Source organism: Mrakia frigida (genome assembly GCF_051309035.1).
Source record: "Mrakia frigida strain ATCC 22029 unplaced genomic scaffold BDY24scaffold_1, whole genome shotgun sequence".
In the NCBI taxonomy this organism is placed as follows: domain Eukaryota; kingdom Fungi; phylum Basidiomycota; class Tremellomycetes; order Cystofilobasidiales; family Mrakiaceae; genus Mrakia; species Mrakia frigida.
The window spans coordinates 1154207-1179408 of NW_027481280.1; the positions used below are offsets into that span (position 1 = coordinate 1154207).

Here is a 25202-nt window from a genome sequence, read left to right on the forward strand (position 1 = left end):
ACCTCTTCCCTCGACGAACTTGGTGGTTCCTCCGTCTTCCATCCTCATCGGGACGGTTTCGACGATTCCTCCTCCTCCTCCAGCCCCGATCCCAGCGACACCGGAGTCGGCGTAGCTTAACTCCCGCTGAATGGGGAGAGTCGCAAAATCTTGCTTCCTTGGCGAAGCGGAGGGTGGGACGTAAGCGGAAGGAGGAGGAGCGTTGTTGGCGTGGGCGAGGGGAGGAGGAGCGTTGGGATGGGTCTTCTTGGTGAGGAGGGACGACTGCTTGTTGAGAGAGGAGGAGGAGAGCTGCTTGGAGTGCTGGAGGAGAATGGCAGGCTTGGTTGAGGAGGTTGAGCTCTGACGAGAGTGATTTCCTGCTTGAGATTGGTACGACGCATGTTTGAGGTGAGCTCCGTTGGAAGAGGCGAGGACGGGAGTCGCGGTCGTCTTCGATCCGGTAGTGGTAGCTGTCCCACTGCGAGAGAGTCCGAGGTTGTTGGAGGAGGAAGGGTTGAAAGCCGAAGGGGTTGGGACCGGAGTGGACGAGGTGATGATCCAGAGATCTCGATGTTGAGCGACGGGACGGATTTGGATGGAGACTGCGAGCTTCATCCCGTCGGCGTCGAGAGCGGAGAGGAGTTTGGCGAGGAGAGGAGGGGTGTTGCTAGAGGACGGAAAGAGAGGATCTCCAATCAGCACGACGCGTTGAGGCCGAAAGGACGAGGCAGGACTCACGCTTCGTACTTTGCTCGAAGAAATCCAGTGTACCACCTCGTATATCCCTTCAACTTGAACCTGTAGGCTCCTCCTCCGCCACTACCACCTCCAGGGTTCCTCTGCGTTCCCTTAACCCAGCCCTCCTCCGAAAGCCCCTCCGCTTCGAGAGCGGCCGCTCGAATGGCAGCGAGGATGGTTGGTGTAAGATTCTGAGGAGGATCGATGACGGAGATGACGTTGGGTCGGGGGAAGGAGATGGCGAAGGACTGGGTAGCGACCGAGGGAGAAGAAGGAGGACCGGAGACAGGAGAGGTGAGGATGAACGTGTGGTGGTCTTCCTGTTAATTTTGAGTCGAAGAGCCGGAGAGGTGAGCTTTACTTCCAAAACAGCAAGTAGAGAGGGACGTACCTTCTTCCTTCCAGCGTTCACTCCAGCACCGAGATTCCATCCGAAGCGTCCCAGCGTCTGAACGAGAGCGATGGAGAGTCGAACGCTCGCGAGCTCTTCTTTAGGAGAACACCGCCAGGGCGATCCCGCCAACTCGTACTGCCATGCTCCTGCCTGACCTGGGATCATCGCCGAGTGAAGCAGACCTGCTCGCCATATAGGAGGTCCAGGAGCGGCGGTCGTCGAGGAGCCAGTCGTGGAAGTTGAGGCTTGGTGATGAGGAGGCTGTCGAGGAGGAGAGGAAGCGTTTGGAGAGGGGAGTTGCTGTTGAGCTTGAACGGGTGAGGGTACGACGTTGGCGTTCGAGGAAGAGTTGGGAGGAGAGGTGGAAACAAAGTTAGAAGGTCGGGCAAAGAGAGAGTTGAGATAATAGATCAACTGAAGGAATAGAGAAACGTCGACGAAAGAAACAAAGGGGCAAAGGTCAGCTCGAGCTCAACTTCTCTCTTCCTCTCCCTCCCTTCTCTCCCTTATCCAGCATCTAGCCTGTCCAATAGAACTATAGCAATAAAGATTGAACTTACCTCCTGCTGGACTCCTGTAACTCGTATCCCTCCTGCGCCTGAGAGAGTGAGAGAAGCAACAGCGGAGGAAGACACGACTCTCGGTGCAAACTCCTCGCGAGGAATGAAGGATCCAACGGGTGAGAAGGGAGGTGTATTAGACATTAGAAGTGGAATGGGAGGGATGGGAACGGGCTGGGGTATATGTTGAGAAGAGGGAGTGGGTGGGAGTCGGGAGGGAAAGAGTGAGAGGGACGAGCGTGAACTCTCGAAACAAGCTCGCCCCTCCTCTCGTGCCACTCAGGGGAAGAGCGTCATGAACTCGGAGGCAGATTTTTCAGCCTCGTTTTACGAGAGAAGTGAATCTGCATGTATCTCACTGGTCTCACGACGAACGGAAGGTTTTCTCGATTTTCGGGGAGGAGTGAGAAGGGGACGAACTTCGAAACCTTCGCGTCGCGTCTTTTGCTCTTTCCCTCGTCAGTTTCTCTTCCCTCCCAGAAACGTCTCGATTCAGCACACTCACCAACTGAGAGCAGGGGTTTGGAACCGCTTCTTCACGTTCTCTGACATAGTAGGCTCAGGATCGCTCAGAGCGCTCTATCTTGGAACGGATCTTCGAAAGGACGGGGTGGGCTGAAACGACGCGTCGAACCAAACGTCTCCGACAGAAACAACCGCTCCCTCCTCTTCACTCCGTCCCTCCAAACCTCGTAGAAAGGTCCCGTTTCACTCTCCGAGACCTACCGGGCTAAAGACCAAGCTGATTCGCGTCGGAGGCGTGTTTAAAAAAGCAACCGCTGAGGGCGAGACCTCTCGCGAAGGGGACTCCAAGCCAACGGATTGTCGTGTCTCTGCTGCTGCTTGCCTCGCAAAATTTTCCGCTTGCCCTGCTCATGTCGAGGTTGAAATTCTCGGTTCAACTCCGCTTCCCCTGTATAGCAGAAGGCGAATCTGCGCAGGGAGACGCTCCCAATCATTCCAAATCGAGGAACCCTCCCTCCGTTCGTTCCCTCAGCTCTCGCTCTCTCTCGATTCCTTCCTTCCCTCCCAACGACCATCAACGAAACGAGCAGGATGGCCAACGCTCGTGATATACAGTCCCCAGCTACAACTCCTAGGCAGACACATGAAGACCTTCCTCATCAAGACGAATCTACGGGAGTCATAGCTTCTTCCCTCGACATTCTCTTCTCTTGTCAGTCCTCACTCCCTCCCTCCTCCTTTCCTTCGCTTCCTTCTTCGTCTTCGACAAGAGCTACTACAGCTCAGACAAGACGACTTATAGCTTGCTCGTTATTCTACAGACTCCCGAAGTCGATTGTTCTATGGTGAAAATCTGTGAGTAGAGCGTGAGAGCAACTCCGACCATCTTGTTGTTGAACGAGGGAGGAGCGAAGGAGCGAGGTCGTCTGCCCTTCGAGTTCAAACAGCTGCGAGAGGAGCTAGCGGACGAAGGTCGCTCTCGTGCGAGTGTCACTAGCAGAAACAGATACTCAACTCTCTCAAAAGGCTCACGAAGGAAGATTTTCTTGGAGGGCGGGAGAACTACGGCTCTTAATCCATCGCTCGTTATCTTGAACTAACCTCCTTCCCCTCCCCTCCCCCGCCTTTTTCTTCAACCAGTCCCTCCTCGCCTTCCTTCATTCGATACCGACCAGACGATAACGGAGGAGGAGAGTACTACGATACTTCAGCCGAAGAGGACGAAGATGGAGAGGTGGACGAAGACGAGGAGTGGGAGGAGGGAGACCGACGAGCAGACGACCGAGACGGCGCCTCCATCGCTTGGAGCGAGTCGGAAGCAGGAGGACGAGGAGGAGGAGGAGAGGAGACTCCAGATAGACGAGATTCAGACGACGAGGATGTCAGGAGGACGAGCTTTGGAGGGACGCAGGACGGAACGTCGACGGGCAGGCGAGGTCCTCCTCCTCTCGCGACGAGGTTGACCACTGGCTCAGGAGGATCGGACGACCTTCTCACTCCCGTTCCTGGTCGAGACGGTCGAGGAGGAGGAACCCGACCCAACTGGAACCGCCAAACGAGTTACGGCTTCACCACTCCTGCAGGATCCCTTCTTCAACCCGCCGTCCCTCTTCGAGCAACCTCTCCTGGATCTCGAGCCTCGTCCAGACCTTCCTCCCCTACCTCTGGACTTTCACCTTCCCTCCCCAACGAGAACCTCTCTTCAATCCTCTCCCCTCCTGCCCTCTCTCCCAACACCAACACTCCTCACTTCGCTCCCGCTCTCTCGCCGAGTCGTCAACATCCCAAGCACGACGAGCTCACTCCTCTCGTCTCCCGTCGCCCGTCGGATCTCCCGTCCACGCTCTCGACCTCGAACGCCAGGAGAGCTTCGGGAATATCGCATAGGTCGCTGGATAGCAGGATGTCGAGGACGATGTTGAACGGGAACAAGGGCTCTCTTATATCGCTGAGGAAGAAGATTCGAGGACACGAGCCGGGAACCTCGACGTACGGTCAAACCCTGTTCAACACCGTCGCTGTGCTCATTGGAGTCGGTCTACTGTCCGAATCGCTCGCCTTCTATTACGCCGGTTGGATTTGCGGGACCGTCCTTCTCGTCTACTTTGCTCTTCTCACGAATTACACGTACGCCGACCTCGCTCTCTCTTTCTCGTTCTTTCCCTCCAGACGAAGCTGATCGCATCTCTTTCTTCGACTTCGCAGCGCAAAGCAACTCGCCGCCATCATTCGACTGGACCCCAGTCTCAAGAGCTACTCTGACATCGCTCGAAAGGCGTTCGGAGCCAAAGGAATCGCCGTCTCCAACTTCTTGTGAGCCCTTTCCCTTCCCGGTTCTGTGTCTCGGCGGGAAGCTTTCACTGACTTTCGGTTTCACTCTATCAGGTTCTGCATGGAGCTGTTCTCGTTCGTCTCCCTCTCTTCCGCTTCGCCCTTTCTCGACGCGTCCTGACCTTAACAATTTCTTCTTCTCGCAGGCTCAGCGTTGCGTTCGTCGTCCTGTTCGGAGATACCCTTCACGCTGTACTCGGTCACTTTTCTTCCAACGACTACAAGGTACTCTGCTTCATCATGTCAGTACGATTTCGAGCTCCCTCCGCTTGCCTTTGTTCGTCGTTGCTGACTCCCCCCCCTCTCCTCCTCCTCTTCTACACAGCGTCCTTCCCACCATTTTCCTTCCCCTTCGACTCCTCTCCTTCGCATCCCTCCTCGGAGTCCTCTCCACCCTCGTTCTCCTCGTCTCGGTCGTCACGGACTCCCTCCTCAAGAAGGAAGCTCCCGGATCGCTTTGGGAACCCATGCCGACCAGTTGGACGCCCGAGTGGGACAAGCTTCCTCTCGTCTTTGGATTGTTAATGGCTGGATTCTCGGGTCATGCGGTCGTCCCATCTTTGGCTAGAGATATGGCTGAGCCGGAGAGATTCGACGAGGTGAGTCTCCCTCGAACTCGACGCGTCGAACACTCAAACTGACTTTCACTCGATCCCTTCTTAGATGATCAACGTTGCCTACGTGATCACGACGGCAGTCTACCTCTTCTCCGGAGCCCTCGGATACCTTATGTTTGGAAACACGGTCATGGACGAGGTTGGTTTCTCCTTTGCTTCTTCCCTCGGTCCGCCCTCGACTCGTCGCTGACTACCCTGTCTCCTTCATCATCGGCTACCAGATCACTAAGAACTTGATGATCACTCCTGGTTTCCCACCTCTTCTCAACAAGATCGCCCTTTGGATGATCGTCCTCTCCCCTCTCACGAAGTTCGCTCTCTGCACGAGACCCGTTCGTCCCTCTCTTCCTCTTTCCCTGCCTCCCCTTTTTCTCTCCTTTCCTCTCCTTCATCTTTCGCTGAATTCCATCTCGCCTCTTCTTTCCCCTCCTACAGCTCAATCTCACGCTCGAGACGATCCTCGGTCTCGACGTCCCCGTATTCGTCCTTCGTCGCAACAGCGTCACCAGCCTCCAGGACGGAACGCCCATCATCCCCCCCGGAATGAAATGGAAGCGATTCGGGATCGTCATCGAGCGAACGGGTCTTGCCCTCTTCTGTGTGATCGTGGCGATCTTGATCCCCGATTTCTCGAGAGTCATGGCCTTCTTGGGATCCTTCTCTGCCTTCCTCAGTGAGCTTCTCGTTCCTCCCGTTCCTTCGTTCTCTCACGAACTGACTTTTCTACTCTCTCTCTTCTGCACTCTAGTCTGCGTCATCATCCCCGTGCTCGCCCACAGCGCTCTGATCAAGAAGACGAAGTCGGCCATCGCTCTCGACAGGACGCTCTTTATCGTGTCGGTCGGAATGCTCATCGTTGGAACCTACTCGGCCTTCTCGAACACGGAGGAGTAGTTTACGCTTTCATCTTACTAGTATTTACGAGCTGGAGTGCACGAGGGGAGGCTGTTTTAGAGAGGCGACGAGGAGGAGGAAGACGGGGAACGAAGAGAGATAGCTGTCTTTTTACCTTAGTGCTCGCATAATGAACAAAACGATAAGAAGAAAACGAACTTCACAAAATCCCTACTGAATCTCTCAGCACATCTTGCGCGTCGGATCTCAGCCCTCTCTGCCTCTTCTCTCAGCGAAGCCGCTCGCACAGGAGAGACGCGACGAACTTCAATTCTCAGGTTCTGAGGGTCGAGACTCTCTAGGAGATCTCCCATTTTCGTGGTCTGTCACTCTATGAGGAACAAGAGAGAAAGAAAAGGTGTATACGCAGAGCGGAAGCAAAACTGCGCCACTTGAAAAGAAGGAAGCGGCCAACCTCGTTTCATCCTCCTCCTCCTCCCCAACGCTCACCTTCTCCTTCCCACCCCAATGTCGAATCCTATCGCATCCACCTCGAAATCAGTTTCAAAGGCTTCTCCCAAGTTCGACCTCCTCAAGAGGAAAGAACGAGACGACGACGAACAGCAACAGCAACCCAAGAACGACGACGACGGGGAGGAGAAGAAGCAGGACGCCGTCGCGGAGGACCCGACGGCAGCCTTCCTTTCGTGGAAGAAGCCCAAGAAGGAGAAGAAGGTTCTCGTTCGAAGAGTCGTCGAGAAGAAGATTGCCGTTTGGAAGGATATCGGAGAATGGCAGGAAGGAGACGATCCTTTGGGGAGGTTCCCCGTCGAGGTCCTCGATCTCGTGAGCTCGCCTCCTCTCCCTTCATAAGCTTTTTTTTGCTGATTCGTTTCATCCTTGGGCGCTTACAGATCATCTCCATCGACTCTGATTTGGATGTGAGTACAGGAGGGAGGGGAAAGGAGGGAGGGAGATGTGGAGGAGAGAAGGAGGAGTGGAGGGAGGAGATGGAGCTGACCTCGACCCTTCCCTCCTTCTTCCCCCTCCCTCCTCCTTTAGCTTCGAGATCACCTTGCACTCGCCGGGACTTGTAGATACTTCAGAACGTGCTACAGAGATGGTAAGCATGCTTCTAGGTCGGGTTCGTTTCGAAGATTTGTGTGCTGACTCCATAGTTCCGTGCTTCATCCTCTTCAGTCGTCTTCCAGGTCCGTCTCTCTTTCTCACACCCTCTTTCACCCTCTTCCCTTAAAACTCACTGATTACCCGTCTCTTCTCTCTCTCTCTCAGGTCCTCTACCACTCTAAGAACCCTAAACACCGCCTCCCGTCCTCTCACACCACCATCGACTCGGACGGTCAATCCTTTTCCTACTCCCACTCCTCCTTCATCGGTCCAGTCCAGCGAAGTTGGAACGAAGCTCGACACATCTTCTCCTCCTCTGCTCTCCCTCGAGACGGGTGGAGCGTCCCCAACGACGAGTGGGACAACTCGGATGCCAAGATCGAGCAGGACGAGCAGAGAGCCGTTCTCGTCAAGCTTCTTCGGGAGGAACGAGACGCCATGAAGGAAGGATTCAGAGAGGAGGTTGAGAAGAGGGATGCAGAGACGTTGGAGTATTGGACGAGGAGGAAGGAGGCTTGGGATGCTTCGGAGAAGAAGAAGAGGGAGGAGCACGAGGATGCGGAGAAGATCAAGCAGGACACCGCTGCTGCTGCTGGAGAACCTTACGTTCCGACTCTCTACTCGGCTTCCGCCTCGGGATATGCATATGGGTGGAACCCTGGACCTGGGGAACGACCCACTCCCGATGGAGAATGGGGAGTTCAGAAGAAGTTGGAGGAGATGCTGAAGAAGCAGACGGAGTTGTACGGGAAGTGGTGAGTTGTGTTCTCCCCTTCTTCTCAATCTCGCTCGTCTTCGAACTTGAATCGGAGTCTGATCCTTCTTACTTTTTGCCTCCACAGGGTGAGGCCAGCGAATCAGTACGTTCAGATCGAGCAATCTCGTCGGGTCGTCGCGTCCCTCCTCGTTCCCTTCCTCCTCGGGCTCTCCGCTGATTCTCTTCGTCTCTTCCTCCCTCCCTTCTTCAGCGTCTCTCCTCCCGAGAACAACCCGAAAGTCGCCGGTTCCAAGAGAGTCAAGGAGGTCGTCACCGCTCGAGATCCGTGGGAGTCTGCTTGGAGGTAGTGAGTTTTGATTTCTCTTCGTCGCTCGACCTTTCTCCTTTTTCGAACTGACTCTCGTCGTTCAACCCTTCCTTCTTATCTGCAGTATCGTCTCCGACGTCGTCAACAAGCCTCGAATCACGAAGACGGTGAGACAGACCTCCCTCGCTTCTCTTCTTCAACCTCGTCGTCGATCGAGCTGACGCCCCTTTTCTCGTCTTTTCGTTCCCCACAGGACGCCATCCGAATCTACAAGGTCAACGAGAAGGAACTCGCCGCTCTTCCTATGAGGCATCAGACTTGGAAGAAGAGGCAGAAGGGAATCCCGAGATGTGAGTCTCGGAAGCGTCGGTCCTCGTTCGAGATTCTCGTGCTGACCCGTCTCTTCTTTGAATCCTCTTCGCTCAGATTACATCAAGTCTTCCGTTGAAGCTCTCTCTCTCCGAAGCCACGGCGGTGCTGCTGGACATCAAGAGCGACTCGATAAGCTTCAAGCTACGAAGGAGAAGGGTGAGTCTTTCGAGGGTTGAGGGAGCGGCCGAATCGGCGACGCGTCGCTTGTTTCGTTGATCGATACTGACGTTTTTTCTTCTATCCACTCCTCTATTTCAGCTCATGCTACAAGGGTCAAGAACGGAACGTTAGTCCCTCACTTTCGAATCCTCTCGCTCCAAGACGCGTCGAAATCGAGCGAGGGCTGAATGAACTCTGACTTGTCCCTTCAACCAGCCTCAAAGTCGCCAAACCCAAGCCCATGAGGTACCACGGGTACTGGAATGACTACGGCTACGACTACTAGGTTCCTCGATGTGGAGAGAGGGGTTCGAGGGAGGTGGACGCGTCGTCGAGGGATCGGGAGTTACTTCTCAACTTTGCTTTTTTTTTCGCACGCTTTCTTTTCAGTCTTTTTTACTCAATTAACGACGAAGTATACACGATGAACGTCACTCCTCTTCTACAATCTGCTGTGCCGGCTACTCATCCTCGCCAGGCCGGGGAAGTTCGCTCGAATCCTCTCCTCTTCCTTCTCCTTCCTCCTCCTCCCAACGGCCAGCATGTCTTTTACCGCTACTTCTTCTATCCTCGCTCGCTCTCTAGGACTCTACTCGTCCAGTTCGACTTCCGTTCGAGCACTCTCAACCTGCTCGACGGCCAGCAACCTCCCTCGGACGACGAAGCTCAGCGTTGGAGGTCGAGCTCAACATCTCCTTCCCTCCTCCCTTCGTTCCTCGTCCTTCCTTCCCGCCTCCAGCTCCACCACCTTCACCTCCTCCTCCCGACTCTCACTTTCCCCTTCCCATCGCTCTTACTCCTCCACTCCCTCTCTACGCTCTTCTAAAAGAATCTCGTCCACCTCGGATCTTTCCATCGAACCCATCTTCCTCCCTCCTCATTCGTCCTCGTCGAAATCATCCCACTCGCTCCATCTCAAAATCGACTCTCCATCCTACGGAATCGAACAAACTCTCTTTTCAGCTCGATGGCTAAGGGATTCCGACGTTTCACCCGTCTCGGTCAGCCAGGATACAGGACAGAAGAGGCATCGAAGCTCGGACGTCGACGACGAGATCGCACTGAGAGCAGGAGGTTCAAGCGAGAGTTGGGAGGTTATCTATCCTGGTGGAGTGGAGGGAGTGGAGGAGCCTACGTTGAGGATCGATTGGGAAGGGTCAGGGATGAGGTCTACAGGTCTCGTCGCCGACAAGAAGAGGGATCCCTCGTCGTCGTCGTTCATCCCCCTTTCCCTCCTCGCCCGTCAATCCAAACTCAACCCTCTCTCGGAATCCTACCCAGCCTTACCACCCGTCATCCCCTGGACCACCAAAACCCTCCTCGAATCCAAGAGCCTGTTTCTTCATTACGACGACTTCCTCTCCAAGGACTCGTCCCTCCACGACGCTCTCACTCAACTTCGAACTTACGGTCTCGTCTTCCTCAAGGGAGTTCCCTCCGAGGAGACCTCCCACGACAAGTGCGAGTTGAGGAAGCTCGCTGGGAGGATCGGGGAGATCAGGAACACCTTCTACGGAGAGGTCTGGGACGTGAAGGCGCTGGGTAGGAAGAGTCGGAACGTCGCGTACACGAACGTTGACTTGGGACTGCATATGGATCTTCTGTGAGCACTCTCAAAGATCCAGTCTTCCTTCATATATCAATTTAAACTAACGACGAGGTTTTGACGCGTCGCAGATACTTCGAAAACCCTCCTCGTTTCCAATTCCTCCACTCGCTCCGTTCCCTCGCCAAAGGCGGAAACTCCTACTTTGTCGACTCCTACCGAGCCGCTACCACCCTCCTCCACTCCTCCCGCCCAACGTTCGACTACCTCACCCGAGCTCCGATCCCTTACCACTACCGCTCCCTCTCCCCACCTCACTGTCTCTCGCACTCGCACCCTCTCATCTCCCTCTCCCCTTTCCCACCTCACCAGATCACCCACCTCAACTACTCGCCGCCCTTCCAGGCTCCCCTCGACGCGAAGGACTCGGATCGGATGATGGATGCGATGAGGGAGTTTGAAGCAGAGCTGGAGAAGGAGGAAGGGAGGTTTGAGTTGAAGTTGGAGAAGGGCGATGCGGTGATTTTCGATAATCGACGGGTGCTTCATGCGAGGAGGGAGTTTGAGGAGACGGAGGGGATGGAAGGGGAGGAGAGGTGGTTGAAGGGGTGCTACGTTGATGGGGATGCGGGGTGGGATAGGTGGAGAAGCTTGGAGGTGAGGAAGGCGAGGGAGGGAGTGGAGTTGGATTGACGACGATGATTTTCGCAGAGATGTTGAGTTAGTTTGAACTTTGGGAAGAGGAGTGATCTAGCTATATACATTTCCACTTGCTTTTCTCACTCTCGTTGGAAGCGCAAGTCATTCAATTTGTGTGCATCGAAGTCTTCGTCGCGTCGTCGAAACCCGAGGTAGTTCGTTCGGTTTCTTCGCATCTATCGTCAGCCCATCACCACAATCACACCACCACTAATCCCTCCCCTCCTCCTCTCTCCACTCCTCTCCTACAGGTCTCAGTCCCCAAGCCCAACTCGTCGTCCCACTCCCTCCTCCTCCTCTCTGCTGCTGCAGCCTCGAACTCGACGACGCGTCTCCTCCCTCTGACCCCGATCTCGTCTCTGCTCCTCTACCAATCCCAGCGTACCCAAACGTCGCGTTAAAAGACGGTAGACTCTTTGGAGGAGTGTACTGCGTCGACGATGGCGGGCTCGACGCGTAGTTGGGTTGGTAGTGCGACGGAGTCGGAGGAGGAGAGAATGGTTGGAGTTGGACGTGGTGGTGCGAGGATTGATGGTAAATCTGCTGAAGCTGCTGTTGGGTTTGAGCTTGATGACTGGGGTAGAACTGGGAGGGGTAGCTGCTGTAGGCTTGAGGGTGGGAACTAGGGGAAGGGAGACAGGTCGGCGCGGGAGAAGAAAAAACGAGGGAGAAGCGAGAAAAGGGCTGACCTCGAAGACGACGCTCCTGCTCCTCCATTCCTTCCCTCCCACTGCTGAGTCGAGTCTTCGGCTCCTCCTGGCTCCAAATCCCACCACCCGTCGGGTCCCTGGACGATTTTGGATCTTCCTGAGGGAGAACTTGATCCGCTGGACGGTTGGGGAGACGACGGGAGCGATTTCAGGGGAGGTTGGGGCGGGAAGTCTACGAAGGAGAGAAACAGTCTTTGGATCAGTCCATATTTCATCTACTAGAGAGTGATAAGGTGAGACTCACTTGAGGAGTACTGCTGGAGCTGATGGTCTGGTTGTTGTTGCTGAAAAGCATGTGAACCTCCTCCTCTCCCTCCTTGTCCATACGAGGTTGTTGACAGAATGTGTCGAGGAGGAATCTGACCTCGGAACACGGGAGGAGGAGATCTGTAGGGCTGCTGCTGCTGATCTGAAGAGAGGGCGAGAATTCAGAGGAGTGAAGGGGAGATGAAGGAAGGGAGGAGTTGAGAGCTCACCCGTCGAGCCTGGACGAAATCGAGGGTCAGCAAACGTCGTCTCCCTCCAAAGAGATACGAACTCACCTCCTCCGTTCGAACTCCACCTGCCTTGGTCGTGGTCTGGGTACCGCATATAGCAAGCAGAAGAAGCAAGAAACGTTGATGGTGGTCGGGGGAGAGGTGAGCAAAGTCGCAGATGTTCGAAACAGCTGGGATCGAGAGAACAGAGATCCGTCCCTCTCCGTGACATGTGCTTCTGCGTGCGAGATGAGTTAATCAACGCGGATAACGAGAGGACGAAGTATAGAAGGACGAGCGAGGGCTACAAAGAGAGAGAAAGAGAACCAAACGAGAAGAAGTGGCTACAAAGGGGTGAAGAGGAGACGCGGAACGAGCAAAAGAGAGAAAGGAGCGAGCTGAAAAAGAACCAAGAGAGAAGAAGCGAAGACGAGTAGGAGGGGTCAAAATGAGAGGGGAAATATAGCAAACACGCCGTTTCATGCTCCTTCTCCCTGCTGCTGCTGCTCCAAGTCCTCCCGATCTGCTCCTCCCCCGACGGATCCCTCGACGCTGCTTCTCCTCCTCGTCGTTAATTGCTAGTTCGGCTGATCCACAGCTTTGTAGCCTTCCTCGTCTCCTCGCCCAGACTTCGACACCTTCCCTCGAAGCCAAGCGATCCAGCCTTGAGGTCGATCCGGTGAAGGTGAGCGGAGGGACTCCGAGTCCGAGAAAGCACCGTCGTCGTCTCCCTCGTCTCCCTCCTCCTCCTCGTCCGAGTTTTCTTCGTCGAACATCTCTGCAAGGAAGATAAAGGAGTGGAGGTCAGCTTGAGAAGTCCAACGAAGGAGAGGACGTGGGTTTGGGACGAACCGTCGCCGAAGAGGGTATTCATTTCCTCGACTGATGAAAAGGAGAGAAAGAAGCATCAAAGGTCAGCTCACGATGGAGAGAAAGCGGGACGAAGAACGAGATAAAGACGCACGAGGAACACCACACGTTTCAGGGTAGACTGTTTCGAAGAAGAAGATCGGGTGAGCAACCTTGGGACCAGAAGGAGACGCGTCGAGGGAAAGAAGAGGGAGAGAGAGGGAGACGTACGGAAGTAGACGACAGCAAAGGAGCATAGACACCAGAAAGCATGCATGGGGTATAGTCGCCAGGCGATGAGCTGATGAGTAGCAGAGGGGAATCGAGAGGAAGAGTCAGCAAAGCGAGAAGAGGAAGCGTCGAGGGACTGCTACGACGAGCCGTTGAACGGAAAGAGCGAAGAGGTTTGCGATGAAACGGGATAGACCTCTTGTAAGACCGGTGTAATCTCTCCGATGAGGAAGTTGAAGGCCCTGGGAGTGTGAAGGAGAAGAAAGGGAGAAGGTCAGTCGGGCGACGTCGAGTCATCTTCTCTCCCCCTTCGATGATGATCTACGGACCAGTTCTGTTAGGAAGAAAATGTACCAGTTTTAGCCAGAGTGAGCGGGCGAGACGATAAAACCAGCTTGCTCACCGTCGCAGTAGAGATCGAAACCCCTTTGGCTCGGAAGGCGAGCGGCATGACTGAAGAAAGCGACGAGGACGGTCAGCACGGAGGCAAACAACGCCTTCGGAAGCTGCGAGGGCAAATTAAACTCACTCTCGGGAGGGTAGAGCCTGGGAGAGAGAGAGAGAGAGAACGACACGTTAGCCGAGGGCGACGCTCGAGAAAAAGGGACGCGTCGATTCGGACTCACCAAGGAATAGGACCTGGAGAAATTATGGCACGTTTTTGGTCAGTGATCGATGATCCGGGTTGACGTATGCAAAAATAAGGAAGAGCTCACCCCAAGACATCCCGAAAGCGGCGTTGAAAATGATGACCGAAGCGACGACGGCGTTGGCTGAGAAAGGAAGGAGTTTCAGCTCGGTTCGAATTGTAGAGATCTGGGAATGCAGCTCACGAGTGATTACGATATCGAGGTACATGAAGTAACCGACAGAGGTGAGCGCCAAAGCCATCTAGAAGCGAGAGAGGAGAAGAAGACGCGTCGCGTTAGCCTCGAGATCCTTCCCTCCAGTTCTCGTCATGACGAGAAGCGGCCAAAAGCTCACAACGACGGCTCCAGAGAGAAGGATGGGTCGTCGACCGACTCGATCGATAAGGAACCAGCTGTAACGGGGGGAGGAAGGAACGAAGGTCAGCGACGCGAGGAGGAGGAAAGCCTTCTGATGAAACGAGAAGGCACGTACGTGGGTATCGTACTGAGAACGTAGATCAAAGCGTTGATTCCAGTCATGAGAATAGCGTTACGACCGATCCAACCCGCTTGTTCAAACACTCTGGAATGAGGAAGGAGAAGAGGGTTCGGTCAGGACGAGATGTGTACTGCAGGAAGCAGAAGTGTAAGAAGATTTCTCATTTTACGTCCGGAAGACGTACAGGGGAGCGTAGTAGCTGATAACACTGCGGATAGGTAGAAAAAAGGTTCGTCAGTAGCTCGAGGAGGAGTGGAAAGACAAGAGGAGGTCGGACGCACTTGATTCCGTTCAGCTGAGCGAACATCTGAGAGCTCATGGCGATCAACACTCGTCCCTTGTACCTTCTCCACAACGCTGAGTAGCTTCGGTCTCCGATAGCGTTCTGGAAGAAAGACTCAATCAGCTTGAAGCTCACCTCCGCGAACGCGTCGAACTCACATCAGCTTCCACAACCTCCTGAATTTCCTTGAACTCCTCAAGCACCAACGCATCGTCCTCGTCCAGCCCGTGCAGAGCAGCAATCACTCGGAGACCATCCTCGTCCTGTCCCGTAGCGATGAGATGCCGAGGCGATTCAGGGATGAAGAGAGCTCCGACGGCGAGGATGATCCCAATCGCACACTGAATCGACAGAGGAAAGCGCCAGGACATGTCGGATTTGACTGTAGAATGTAACGAGTTGAGACGATCAGCATCTTGAAAGATGAACCATGGGGGAGAGCTTACTGTAGGTGCAGAAGTAGTCGATCCACTGAAGAAGGAAAGCGAGGAGATCAGCTCAGCTCGAACGCAGAGGACGAGGCTCGGTGTGAGTACGCACAACCGAAGAAGCGTAGCCGATGATGTTTCCCGTGAACTCTACAGCTCCTAGTAGACCTCGGTTGTGAGCTGGTGAGACCTCGGACTGGTACACAGGGACGATCATGCTGAAGCGACGAGAGAGAGGATCAGCCGACGCGAAGGGCATCGGAAGAGAGAGGATCTGAGCTTCGACGAACCTGAGGAATCCTACTCCAAACCCTGAAACGACTCTACCGAGAACCATGGTATAGTATCCTGTCGTGAAGGTCTGCGAGTGAAGAAAGGAAGAGAGCGTCAGTCCTTCGAAAGGAACGACGATGAGAGGAGATCAGTCGAAAAGCAAAGCGAGCTCACTTGAAGAGAACCCCCGATTGTGACTGAACGAACGAGAAGAGCGTTCAGCATGCAAAAGTCGAGTCTAGAGGTCCGACTTAGAGTCTGGAAAGTCGGCAGCCAAAAGATGGAAGGAACTCACAGATCAGACTTCCCAGACAGATCACAAAAGTTCTTCCCTTCTTGTCGGCCAGCCATCCTGCTATGAGCGACGTTACTGGTTTGTCCCGATGAAAATTCAGAAGGTCAGCTCCTCGCGCTATCTTGAGAAAAAGAAGGCAACGAACCGAACGCTCCCTGATCAACGAACGAAAGAACACACCGGCCGATTAGTTTGTTTCGTTCCTCCTCCTCTCCCTCTCAGCTCGAAGGAAAACTCACGATCTCCAAGACGGAAACCATCGTTCCAATCTGTACCGAGTCAGGGTTTTTGAAGTAGGCTTTGAAGTAGGGTCCGGTGCTGGGGTCGAACGAGGAAACGAAGGTCAGCTTGAAGTCGAGGTGAGCTTCCCTCCCTCCCTCCTCTCTCCTCCCTTCGTTGCTCTCTCTCCCCTCTTTCTCTCAATCGAACTCACATGATACCAGACATGACTCTGTTAGGATCAATTCAAGGCAAAGTAGACATCAGCTTCTCTGATCGTGTCGAGCCACAGCACCCTCGTTTCTGTGCCCTCCTTTGTCCCCTGAGCTCAGCCAGTCCATCTCTCTGTCCCTCGGCCCTCCCTCCGTCTGCTCTCCCCCCTTCTTGCGTCCCTTTTTCGAGCTCGTTCCTTCTCCCAGAGCTCCCTTGTAGCTATCTTCACCTCCCGAGCTCAAGTGACTTCTTTGAAAGAGACGCTTTTCGAGCTCAGCTTTACCTCCTCCTCCGCTCACCTCCGGCTTCCTTCCCTGCTGTTTCCCTCCTTCTTTGCGTCCTCCTCCCTTCGTGCTGAAAACAGAGATGCGATCTACTCACCCTTGATCGTACCCGAACAAGAAGACTCCCAGACTAGCGAACGTTGAGACGCTGTACAAGAGAGCTTTCCCGCGGAGTCCTTTGGGAGGCAAGTTCGAGGCCATGATCGTGCGAGTTTCGTTCCCTCCGGGTCAAAGAAGAGATAGAGAGCGTCGTTGAGGGAAGAGGGAGGGACAGGAAGCCTTGAGAGAGGGGAGAGGGAGAGATGGGCTGGGGTCGGGGGTTAGAGTTGCTGGGTGTTGAGAGAGAGAGAAGGAAGGCAGGAGGGAGAGAGGGCGTCAGCCACACTCTCTGTTTCTCTGCTTTTTTTTTTTTTTCAAGTTGTTTGCGTCTGGATTGAAGAAAAGAATGAAACAGCTTGACTATGACTACTCGCTTGAAAGAAAAACTTCTTCCTTTGTCCTGTTCGCATCGAACTTCGTCGTCAACCTTCTCCAAGCTCAACCTCTCTCCTCTAAGAGCGGCACAGGCTGAATTCCTGTGTTTCTCGCTCACATTCAAAATCACGAGCTGATACAGAGCTCAAGGGAAATCTCAGAATTGTTCGGTCTCTGAGAGAGGCGAGGGACGCTGAGCCTGAAGCCTGAACGACGCGTCGCGTTGCCAACGAGCGTGACTGATCTCTCAGCACTGAAGCTGGTGTCAATTCAATCTGCTGCGGCTGAACTCGAAGATCAATCTCTACGATCACAGTCAATGTCTGCCGAGGAAGCTCCCTGAAGAAGCATTGACGAGGAGGAGACAGCGCAAACGACTCGTCGTCAGGACTCTCCTCCATCTTCCTTCCTCCAGCTTCGTAGTTATCCTGCACTCATCGGTTTCCGTCAGAAGCTCATGGTCTTCTACAGGTAGGTTTTTGAGCACTTCTCGAGGCGAAAAGAGGCGAACCCGAAGGTGCAGAAGCGAGGAGAGACGCTGGGCGGCCTTTCGTTCTTCCCTCGCCTTATCCAATATGTTCGTCGCATTTTTTTTTCGCTTTCTGAAGTCGTCTTGGAGCCATTGATCTCATATCAACTACCCTCTTCAGCTTCAATCAAGATAGTCTACTGAAGAGCAGGACTCAACGATCTCCAGATCCCTCAGTGTCTGCTTCCCTCGAACCACATCCCCCTCCCCCCCTCCCCTTTCCCCCATCTACGCGTAGGACACCAGCTTCCCTTCCAGGAATCTCGTCGTCTGCGGGATCTACCGGTCCTAGTCGGCTCGAGTCGTAGCAGCAGACAGGCTCGCCCGCCATCGAGGTCAACACCTCCTCCCTTCCCTCCCCCCTCTCTCTTTCGTTCTTTACGCTCTCAGCGAGATGCACACATCGATACACGACGGAATGGCCTCCTACGACTCCACTGTGAGTTCCTGATTTCCCAGAAGTTTAGGGACGAATAAGAGAAGGAGGCAGTTGAAGTCCTTCAGCATCAGGGAAGGGAGGGCTGATGAGCTGACCTCTCCTTCCCTTCTCTCTCTCTTTCCCTTCCAGTCGTCCACTGCCGGAAGCTCTTCTCTCTACGAGCTCGCAATCGCTCCCGAAGAGACTCCCTCTTCCAAACGTGCGAGAATCGCAGGTCCAGAGGGATCCAAGGATCCCAACGGTCGGCGGTCGCCCTCAAGGCGCTCTCGACCTCTCGTTCCAGAACGGACTCGAGGCTCTCAACACCGTCGAAGACGCTGGGATGGAAGATCAGGAACCCTTCGACTTCACCAAGGAGTGGACGACCGAGAATGCCATCGACCACACGTCCTTCGACTCCCTCGAGTTGGAACTCGCTCGCCTCTCCTCTCCAGCCTACACGATCCCATTCGGACTCCCCTACGACGCCCACTCCTTCTCTTCCGACTCAAAGTCTCCATCCCTCATCGGCATCTCCTTCAGCTCGGCTGAGTCACCATCGTCAAGGAACATCGACCAGCGAGGAGGACCTCCCTTCGTCGTCGCTCCGGCCGTTGGTCTCGAGACTCCTGGATCCGCCTCCTTCGTCAATCTCGGTCTTCCTTCTACGTCGCCCGTCGATCAAGACTGGGAGAAGCAGTTCAAGATGTGGGCTCAGGGATTGAGAGGGGGTGGGATGGCTACTCCAGACTCGTCGAGTTTCGGAGCCGATTCGACGTTGCCGCCCTCGTTTGTCGTCGGAGATGGAGGCTCGAGGAAGAGGGATAGGAGTGAGATGGAGAGGGAGTATCAAGCTTCCTACGAAGAAGCCAACGAGCAGGTAAGTTCAGTTCGCTTCGTAACAAGGCGCGTCTTTCGGATCCCAGTCAATGCGATTCTCACCCTTCTCCTCTTTCTTTCTTTCCTCTCAGTACTTCGAACCTGAACCCACCACCATCTCCACCTCCAACCTCATAGTCGAAGGCTTCACTCCTCCTCCTCCTCCTCCTCTCCCCTTCCGTCCCTACCTCAAGCTCGTGAGCCCGGGGAAAAGGAAGGAGCGTCAGTTCCGACTTGGATACGACGAGGATGCCGTTCGAATGCTTCGAGAGGCTCAGATGACTGTAATGATTCAGCTGGTGAGTCTTCTTCACTACATCTATCGATGGCTCAGTGCGAATCGCTTCCATCCGTCAAGATCTCTCGCTGGTTCATACCGAAACGCACGAATCTGACCCGTCTCTTTCCTCTCCTTTCGCAGGCGACCGACGCCCCCATCACTCCCTCCATCTTCCCTCTCTCGGATCTACTCCTCCCTCTCCTCGATTCGAACAACCCAAATGTCAAAGCTCGAACCATCCTCTACTACAATCTCATCGGTCGCTCACCTCCTGCGTCCTCCCCCTCCTCCTTTCCTCTCGGCCTCGAGCCGGCTTTCGTTCACAACGACGACGACGAGCAAGAAGCGGATCCTCGAGCTCTCGACCTCGCATGGTACAAGAAGGAATGGCTCGCTTTGGGATACACGGAAAATGCGCTCAGGCACTTTGGCTGGGTTGAGGAGGAGGAGTAGAGTGGCTGGTTCGCCTCGACGCGTTTCTCGTTTTCGTTTCTCGCTTCTTTTCTCTCTCTCTCTTGTTACACTTTTGTATCTTTTACACATTTCCGACTTTCTCTGTATTCTCTTCTTCTTTTGCATTGAATTGCATACTTTTCAACCGCACACACGCACCCTCTTCGATTTTCTCTCTCTCCTTTTTGTGCTCCCTCCCTTTGTGTCATCTCCCTCACCACCACCACCCCACCACCAGCACTGTTTCCTCACACTCGCATAGATCCTGACCACTGATCGTTTATTTCCCGCGTTGTTTTTTTGTGCTTCGGTCCTGCTTCATGATTCTTCGTTGTACTTTTCGAGCGAGAAGAAGGAGAGGATTCCGAAAGGCGCGTGTCGCTCTACGACTCTTTCTCCTCCCGACCTTGCCCTTTATCTCTTCCATCTGAACTTCCTTCGGAGTAGACGGAGCTAAATTTTGCTTCCCAGTTCGATGTATTCTAAGATATTAACGAGCAAAACTAACCGGACCTGCCGCCTCCCTCTCCTCTCTCTTCCTCCCTCCAAACATTCCTCAAACTCCCTCCATCACTCCCTCCTCCTCCGAACCTACTTGGTTCGCTGATCTCTTCCTTCTTCTTCCCACTCGACTCGTCCTCGTCCTCGTCGCTCCCCACCTCCCACTTCCCTCTCCCCTCGTCCAACTCCCTCCCTCCTCGAGCCCGATCCTCTTCCGCATCCTCCTCGTCGTCCGCAGAGAACAGAGCCTGGCCTTCCTCCCCTGCTCTTGAACGTTTCCGAGGGAGTTCCGGACGGAGTGGAGTGGAGGGTTGAGATTCGTTGTTGCCGAGGGTCTGGTTGTGGGAGTGGTGAGGTGCGAGGTCGAGTCCGCCGAGAGAGGATTCGAGGTCGTCTTCCGAGCGGTTTGGAGCGTGAGGTGCGGTGGAGATGGGCTCCTTTTTGGATGAAAGGAAGACCTGTACGGAAACGGGAAGAGGAGAGAGAAGAGAGCGTCAGTGAGGTTGGGTGAGAGGATCGGAGGAAAAGAGGAGACGCGAAGAGGGACTCACGACTCCGCTCAGTAGAACGGCTACCGAGAAGACGATGCAGATGAGGATCGGCCAGCTGTACGCTCCTGTTTGATCGAGGAAAATCATGCTGTTGAGGAAACCGAGGAGCGTATAGCCCGCCTGGAGGGAAGGAGGGAGATAGAGGAGCAGGCGAGCGGAGTGTGAGGTCAGTCTCGTCGAAGAAGATTTCAACCGCCCAAAAGATGCGGGAGAAGACTCACGTAGAAGACTGGTACAATGAGAGTCGAATCGAAAGCTCTGTAGGAAGGCAACGAAGCAGCGAGAAGGGCGGGAGTCAGCTCGACGCGTCGTTCTCCTTGTCGTTCTGCTGAGGGCAAAAGGCAACAGGACTCACTTCAATCCTCGGTTCAGTGCAATCATCTGGCCAACAGCTGCGCCTGCCAGCAGCAGCAGAGTCCAAACCGCCGTCGGCTTCCCATACACCAGCTTCCCCTCCGTTTCATCCATACCAATCATGACGATGGCCTTCGTAAACACCAGAGACGCTCCAGCGAGAGCACCGCCGACGGAAGCCCATCCAAGTCCTACGCTCCAGGCGAGACGGAGGTCCGAAGAGCGAGCGGTGAGCTCGGTGAGGTAGAGGGAGAGACGGAGTTCTTGCCGAGCTCGAAAGTAGTAGGCTGGGTGAAGAATTTTGGGGATGAAGCGGTGAGGAGGGAACTGGATTGAGAGAGAGGCGAAAGATGGGTTAGCACTCGACAGCTGAAGCCGAGGTGGAGGAAAACGAGGCTCACGCGTGAAGGATCGAGCTCGTCGACTTCCGACGTTCTGTTGTCGAGGATTCGAGTCAAAGAGAGGACAGACGTCCAGGCGAGGAAGAGGGTGACGATCTGGACGAGGAAGTAGAGGACGAAGCCACCTCGTCCCCAGAGGAGATGAAGTCGATGAAGCTGTGAGGAAAGAAAGAGGTCAGACGCGGCTCGAACGCGGGAGGGAACGAGCGGCGGACGCACCGAAAGACTCGTTGAAAGTCCAGAGTTTATCGAGGAGAAGACGATGATGAGGATGACTCCGAGTACAATCAAAAGGGTTCCTTGGATGTCCTTCTTGGTAACAGCTGTGAGGAAGGAGGAGGGAGGTCAGTTCGACAGGACGCGTCGTGAGGAAGAAGGATCGAAACTGACGCGTTCCCACCTGTCGAGCGATCCGAAAGAAAAGGAGAGTCAGATCTGGCTGAGGATAGCCTTGTAGAATCGAAAGAAGGAACTCACCAGCCATCGCGCAATAAGGAAGTTGAAAACAAGAGAGGAAGAACCCAGCGGCGCGACGAATTCTGCTCGAAGGTCTGAAAGGCAAAATCCAATCAGAAGAGTCCTCGGGAAAGGCTAGAGCGAGACCGTCTCACATTGAAGAGCGAGTGTCGATCCTACGAGCTGACTCATGATGTCTGCAACGAAGGAAAGGAGAAAAGGTCAGCTCTTTCGTTCGCGTCGAGCCTCGACTGATCTGACCGTTCCGTTCCCTTCTGTGGCCCCATTCTGCCAGATCAACTCCACCTTTTCCACTGGCCCCTCTCTCTTCCTTACGTCGGCGAACCTCTAGATTCAGCAAGCAAACTCACAGCTGGTGATCCCAACGAGCCAAAGCGGCCTCAGATATTCTGGTCGTCTGTCCTCAGGACTTTCGCTAGCCTTGATCTAGAGACCCAACCCAAGATTACCATCATCAGGAACTCGAGTCAGCCCTCCTGCTTCCATCGCTGGATCCTGATGGTCGAGCAAGCTCAGAAAGGGCGAGAGGGAGGAGGGAGAGAACGAGCGAAACGTACGTGGTCGAATTTCATGAGGTTCAGGCCGAACGAGTTGGCTATGGACGAGCAAGTGATGAGAAGGAAGCCGAGGATGAAGTTTACCTGTCAATGGGAAGACGAGAGGAGGAAAGGAGAGAGCGAGTCAGCAAGGACAGAGAGGGAAGGAAGGAAAGAGAGTGAGCTTGGAAACGGGCTTCGTTGAGCTTTCGGCTCGGTCCCTTCCCGATTCTTCTCTCAAAGAAAGCAAGTTGGGTTCCGAGCAGTGCAACCTAGCCTCGAGGGTTTAGGACTTCTTTGGTTGAAAAGGAAAGAAGGAGGGAAGGGAGGAGCGAAAGAGGTCGTCCTGAAGAGGTGACATCGTCACCCTCCTTCTCGTCCTTCCTTCCCCTTCTGGTCTCCCCCAGCTTAGCCCGTCCTCCCGTCCTCGAACCGAGCCTGCTTCCCTCACGTTGCTTGAGTCGAGAATCTCACGATGCCCTAAATTTGCTACTCACCACTGGATTCCCTCCTCTCATCTCCAAACCATCCCCTCCTCCTGCTCCTCCTCCCAGTCCTAAGCTCGCTGTTGCTGTAGCCACAAGCGAGAGCAGCGAAGAGACATCTCCGTCTCCTAATACGGGTGCTGGTGTAGGAGTAGGTGTCGGCGTACGTTCCGAGTCCAAGGTCGTGGGTGTGGGAGCTGAATCGTCGAAGGTGGGTGTAGGGGAGGGGATTTCATCCTCAACGTCGTCCATCTCTTGATTTGACCGAGGGAGGCCTGGTTTTATGGAAGAGATTCGGAAGGAAAGTTGGAGGCCGAGATGAGAAGATAAGGAAGAGAGACAAGCTTGAGTGGTTGAGTTGATTCTGAGAGTGGCTGATGGTTGGGGAGGAAAAGGAAGCGAAGGAAGGAAGCGAGCTATGAGCTTGGTTCTCGGCCACCTCATCAACATATCCCTCGTCTTCGTACCACTTCGAGCTCAAGTCTCCCATGTTACTCTCTGATCTACTCTCGCGCTCCGATCTCTCTCTTTTTCGAACCACAGCAACCTCAAAACCCACGTCTCTCCTTTCCTCTTTCAGCCCTCAACTCGACTCGTTTGCTCTGTCCTATTTCCACCTCATGCAATCGAATCCCTCGTAAAAATCTTTAGAACTTGCCGAAGGCCTTGGCCGACGCCTTGTTCTTGGCGACTCGGACCTAGAGAGACGAGAAAGAAGGAGGGAAGGAAGGAGAGGAGAAGGTCAGAAACGGTCTCGACGAGAGAGAAGAAGGAACGAAACTCGAGATTGGGAAGGAAGAGCTACTCACGACGTTGAATCGAACGGTCTTCGAGAGAGGACGGCACTGTCCTGTAAGATGGGAAGAGATCCGACGAAGGAGAGAAGAGTATCAGTGAACGGATTTCGTTGGTGGTTTGCTTCGTTCGAGGTCGTCGTCTCGTCCCTTCCGAGTCCTCCCTCCTTCCCTCTCGTCTCTCTCGGTTCCTCCATATCCCATCCACTCCAACTCTCCAGTCGCGCAGGGGCAAGAAGAAGGACTAACCGACGGTAACGGTGTCTCCGACCTCAATTCGGAAAGCAGGGGAAGCGTGAGCGGACAAGTTCTTGTGTCGCTTCTCGTACCTCGAGTACTTGGGGATGAAGTGCTGTTGTAAGAAGAAACGGAACGGAACCTCGTCAGCTTCCTGTAGTCTGAACGCACCTCCTCTACTGCTATCCATCGAGCCCCAGAATCCTGCTCTCGTCCCTTCCCTCTCTCCTTCTCCAAAGCTCAACACCCTTCTCCTCCCTTCTCCTTCCTCGACCCAGACCGAACGAGAGGGCTGAACGTACGAGGTAATCTCGTCGGATGATGATGGTCCTGGTCATCTTTCCAGCGGAAACGACCTTTCCGGTGAGGATTCGTCCTCGGATAGAGACATCTCCGGTGAAGGGGCACTTCTTGTCTGTGTGAGGTGAAGGTGAGGTCGAGGAGGGAGGAGAGAGACGTTCCGACGAAGGTTGGGTAGGCGAGGTGGTAGAGCAGCGATGAAGTAGGTTGGCCGAAGAGGAAGAGAAGATAGTTGACGAGTGGTAAAAGGTCCAGTTGTTCGTATGGTTGGAAGAGGAGAGGCGAGAGGAAGCATGGGAGGAGAGGGAGGGAAAAGAGAGGAGGACGACATGGTCAGCTTCCTACAGCCTCGCCTGACCTCCCTTCCTCCAGAAAAACAGCATGACCTCCTCCGCATCCTAGAGATGAGTGGCAGACGTACCGATGTAGGTTCCGGTGATGGCCTCAGCGGGGGTCTTGAATCCAAGACCGACCTCCTTGTACCAACGCTTAGCCTTGGTGGCGACCTTCTTTCCACCTGTATAAACCACCCCAATAACCACCAGAGCACACCACAACAACAACGACACCCGAGACAAGATCAACATCAACACCACCAACGAAAAAAGAACGAGGAAAAAAGTCAGCTTCGACCTCAACACGACTCCCTTCCTTCCGCCCTGCTCCTCCCCTTCCACCAGCTCGCATCTTTCCCCTGCTTCTCTCCTCCCTGGATGGATGATTACGCACCCTTAGCCTTAGCGTTCTGGAAGAGGTGCTGCTTCTGGTAAGCCTTCTCGATTTGCTCAGCCATCTTGAGGTATGTGGTAGGCTGTAGGAGGAGAGGAGAGGGAGAAGGTCGCGAGGAGGGAGGGAGGAGGTTGAAGGTCGAGAGGCGAAAAAGACGAGGTTGTAGAGGTCCGAGGAAGGTTTTTGAAACGGGGTTGGAGTCAGGAAAGGGTCCTTTAGGTGCTGGTGGATACGAGAACCTGGTTTCTACTTACACTTCGAAAGGAAAGGAAGAGGATACGGGGAAACAAGAGATTTGGAGAGGGAGAACTCGTCTTCCAGCATTTTTGAGTCCCCCTCTCGCAGTTCCCTCCTCCTCCCCCTCCCTCTCTTACTTGTCGACCTTCAACCACCACCCTCCCTTCCTCCCTTCCCTTCTTCGACTTCTTCTTCTCGTCTCCCTCTGTACTCTTTGAACCACCCATCGGAAGAAATTCACCGAAGCTCGTTTGATTCTCAGCCCTCGCCCACGTCCTCACCTCCCTCCTCCCTCGACGCCTCCTCCCTCCTTCCTCCCTCCCACTCC

The 25202-nt window shown here is 54.4% G+C and overlaps 10 protein-coding genes across 10 annotated transcripts; 5 read left to right on the top strand and 5 right to left on the bottom strand.

Annotated features, from left to right (window-relative positions):
* Positions 1-705: 705 nt before the first annotated feature.
* On the bottom strand, positions 706-1449 carry BDY24DRAFT_11944 (uncharacterized protein). Its single transcript, XM_076635927.1, has one exon. The coding sequence runs from the start codon at positions 1277-1279 to the stop codon at positions 770-772; it is 510 nt and encodes a 169-aa protein (XP_076501341.1). The 5' UTR covers positions 1280-1449; the 3' UTR covers positions 706-769.
* A 1076-nt stretch (positions 1450-2525) lies between these two features.
* On the top strand, positions 2526-6158 carry BDY24DRAFT_374326 (transmembrane amino acid transporter protein-domain-containing protein). Its single transcript, XM_076638407.1, has 11 exons — positions 2526-2851; positions 2961-2994; positions 3280-4266; positions 4345-4452; positions 4525-4545; positions 4617-4712; positions 4796-5069; positions 5134-5226; positions 5309-5419; positions 5523-5760; positions 5836-6158. Exons 1-11 carry the CDS (start codon positions 2731-2733, stop codon positions 5979-5981), a joined length of 2229 nt encoding a protein of 742 aa, XP_076501342.1. The 5' UTR covers positions 2526-2730; the 3' UTR covers positions 5982-6158.
* A 164-nt stretch (positions 6159-6322) lies between these two features.
* On the top strand, positions 6323-7095 carry BDY24DRAFT_12013 (uncharacterized protein). Its single transcript, XM_076635931.1, has 2 exons — positions 6323-6767; positions 6836-7095. The coding sequence occupies exons 1-2, from the start codon at positions 6450-6452 to the stop codon at positions 7016-7018; spliced, it is 501 nt and encodes a 166-aa protein (XP_076501343.1). The 5' UTR covers positions 6323-6449; the 3' UTR covers positions 7019-7095.
* Positions 6661-9044, top strand: BDY24DRAFT_374331 (uncharacterized protein). The gene is made up of 11 exons (XM_076638408.1): positions 6661-6767; positions 6836-6862; positions 6984-7044; positions 7122-7804; positions 7892-7909; positions 8018-8113; positions 8199-8241; positions 8328-8424; positions 8501-8602; positions 8705-8732; positions 8822-9044. Exons 3-11 carry the CDS (start codon positions 7042-7044, stop codon positions 8889-8891), a joined length of 1140 nt encoding a protein of 379 aa, XP_076501344.1. The 5' UTR covers positions 6661-6767; positions 6836-6862; positions 6984-7041; the 3' UTR covers positions 8892-9044.
* Positions 9045-9141: 97 nt separating this feature from the next.
* Positions 9142-10932, top strand: AIM17 (Aim17p). Its single transcript, XM_076644285.1, has 2 exons — positions 9142-10208; positions 10283-10932. The coding sequence occupies exons 1-2, from the start codon at positions 9148-9150 to the stop codon at positions 10842-10844; spliced, it is 1623 nt and encodes a 540-aa protein (XP_076501345.1). The 5' UTR covers positions 9142-9147; the 3' UTR covers positions 10845-10932.
* Positions 10933-10965: 33 nt separating this feature from the next.
* On the bottom strand, positions 10966-12240 carry BDY24DRAFT_374341 (uncharacterized protein). The gene is made up of 4 exons (XM_076638409.1): positions 12103-12240; positions 11805-11969; positions 11540-11732; positions 10966-11472 (listed from the first exon to the last, which is right to left on the bottom strand). The coding sequence occupies exons 1-4, from the start codon at positions 12149-12151 to the stop codon at positions 11061-11063; spliced, it is 819 nt and encodes a 272-aa protein (XP_076501346.1). The 5' UTR covers positions 12152-12240; the 3' UTR covers positions 10966-11060.
* On the bottom strand, positions 12241-16570 carry BDY24DRAFT_374343 (sugar porter family MFS transporter). The gene is made up of 25 exons (XM_076638410.1): positions 16337-16570; positions 15957-15974; positions 15763-15841; positions 15669-15678; positions 15524-15598; positions 15403-15425; positions 15246-15316; positions 15068-15173; positions 14974-14998; positions 14686-14909; positions 14526-14629; positions 14429-14452; positions 14239-14328; positions 14101-14158; positions 13950-14007; positions 13833-13889; positions 13743-13755; positions 13646-13662; positions 13520-13569; positions 13471-13475; positions 13313-13358; positions 13117-13186; positions 13001-13027; positions 12889-12918; positions 12241-12814 (listed from the first exon to the last, which is right to left on the bottom strand). The coding sequence occupies exons 1-25, from the start codon at positions 16438-16440 to the stop codon at positions 12615-12617; spliced, it is 1584 nt and encodes a 527-aa protein (XP_076501347.1). The 5' UTR covers positions 16441-16570; the 3' UTR covers positions 12241-12614.
* Positions 16571-17170: 600 nt separating this feature from the next.
* BDY24DRAFT_411281 (uncharacterized protein) lies at positions 17171-19272 on the top strand (the record flags this gene model as incomplete). Its single annotated transcript, XM_076642905.1, has 6 exons — positions 17171-17184; positions 17481-17533; positions 17633-17681; positions 17811-18540; positions 18632-18838; positions 18961-19272. The coding sequence occupies 6 exons, from the start codon at positions 17171-17173 to the stop codon at positions 19270-19272; spliced, it is 1365 nt and encodes a 454-aa protein (XP_076501348.1).
* A 92-nt stretch (positions 19273-19364) lies between these two features.
* Positions 19365-23176, bottom strand: BDY24DRAFT_374355 (uncharacterized protein). The gene is made up of 12 exons (XM_076638411.1): positions 22590-23176; positions 22114-22197; positions 21907-21982; positions 21691-21732; positions 21557-21630; positions 21470-21479; positions 21299-21402; positions 21080-21235; positions 20680-21005; positions 20546-20582; positions 20325-20444; positions 19365-20231 (listed from the first exon to the last, which is right to left on the bottom strand). The coding sequence occupies exons 1-12, from the start codon at positions 23025-23027 to the stop codon at positions 19776-19778; spliced, it is 1923 nt and encodes a 640-aa protein (XP_076501349.1). The 5' UTR covers positions 23028-23176; the 3' UTR covers positions 19365-19775.
* On the bottom strand, positions 23177-24911 carry BDY24DRAFT_374370 (ribosomal protein S17-domain-containing protein). The gene is made up of 6 exons (XM_076638412.1): positions 24638-24911; positions 24330-24425; positions 23911-24023; positions 23621-23723; positions 23387-23427; positions 23177-23275 (listed from the first exon to the last, which is right to left on the bottom strand). The coding sequence occupies exons 1-6, from the start codon at positions 24699-24701 to the stop codon at positions 23225-23227; spliced, it is 468 nt and encodes a 155-aa protein (XP_076501350.1). The 5' UTR covers positions 24702-24911; the 3' UTR covers positions 23177-23224.
* Between the last annotated feature and the right edge of the window lie 291 nt (positions 24912-25202).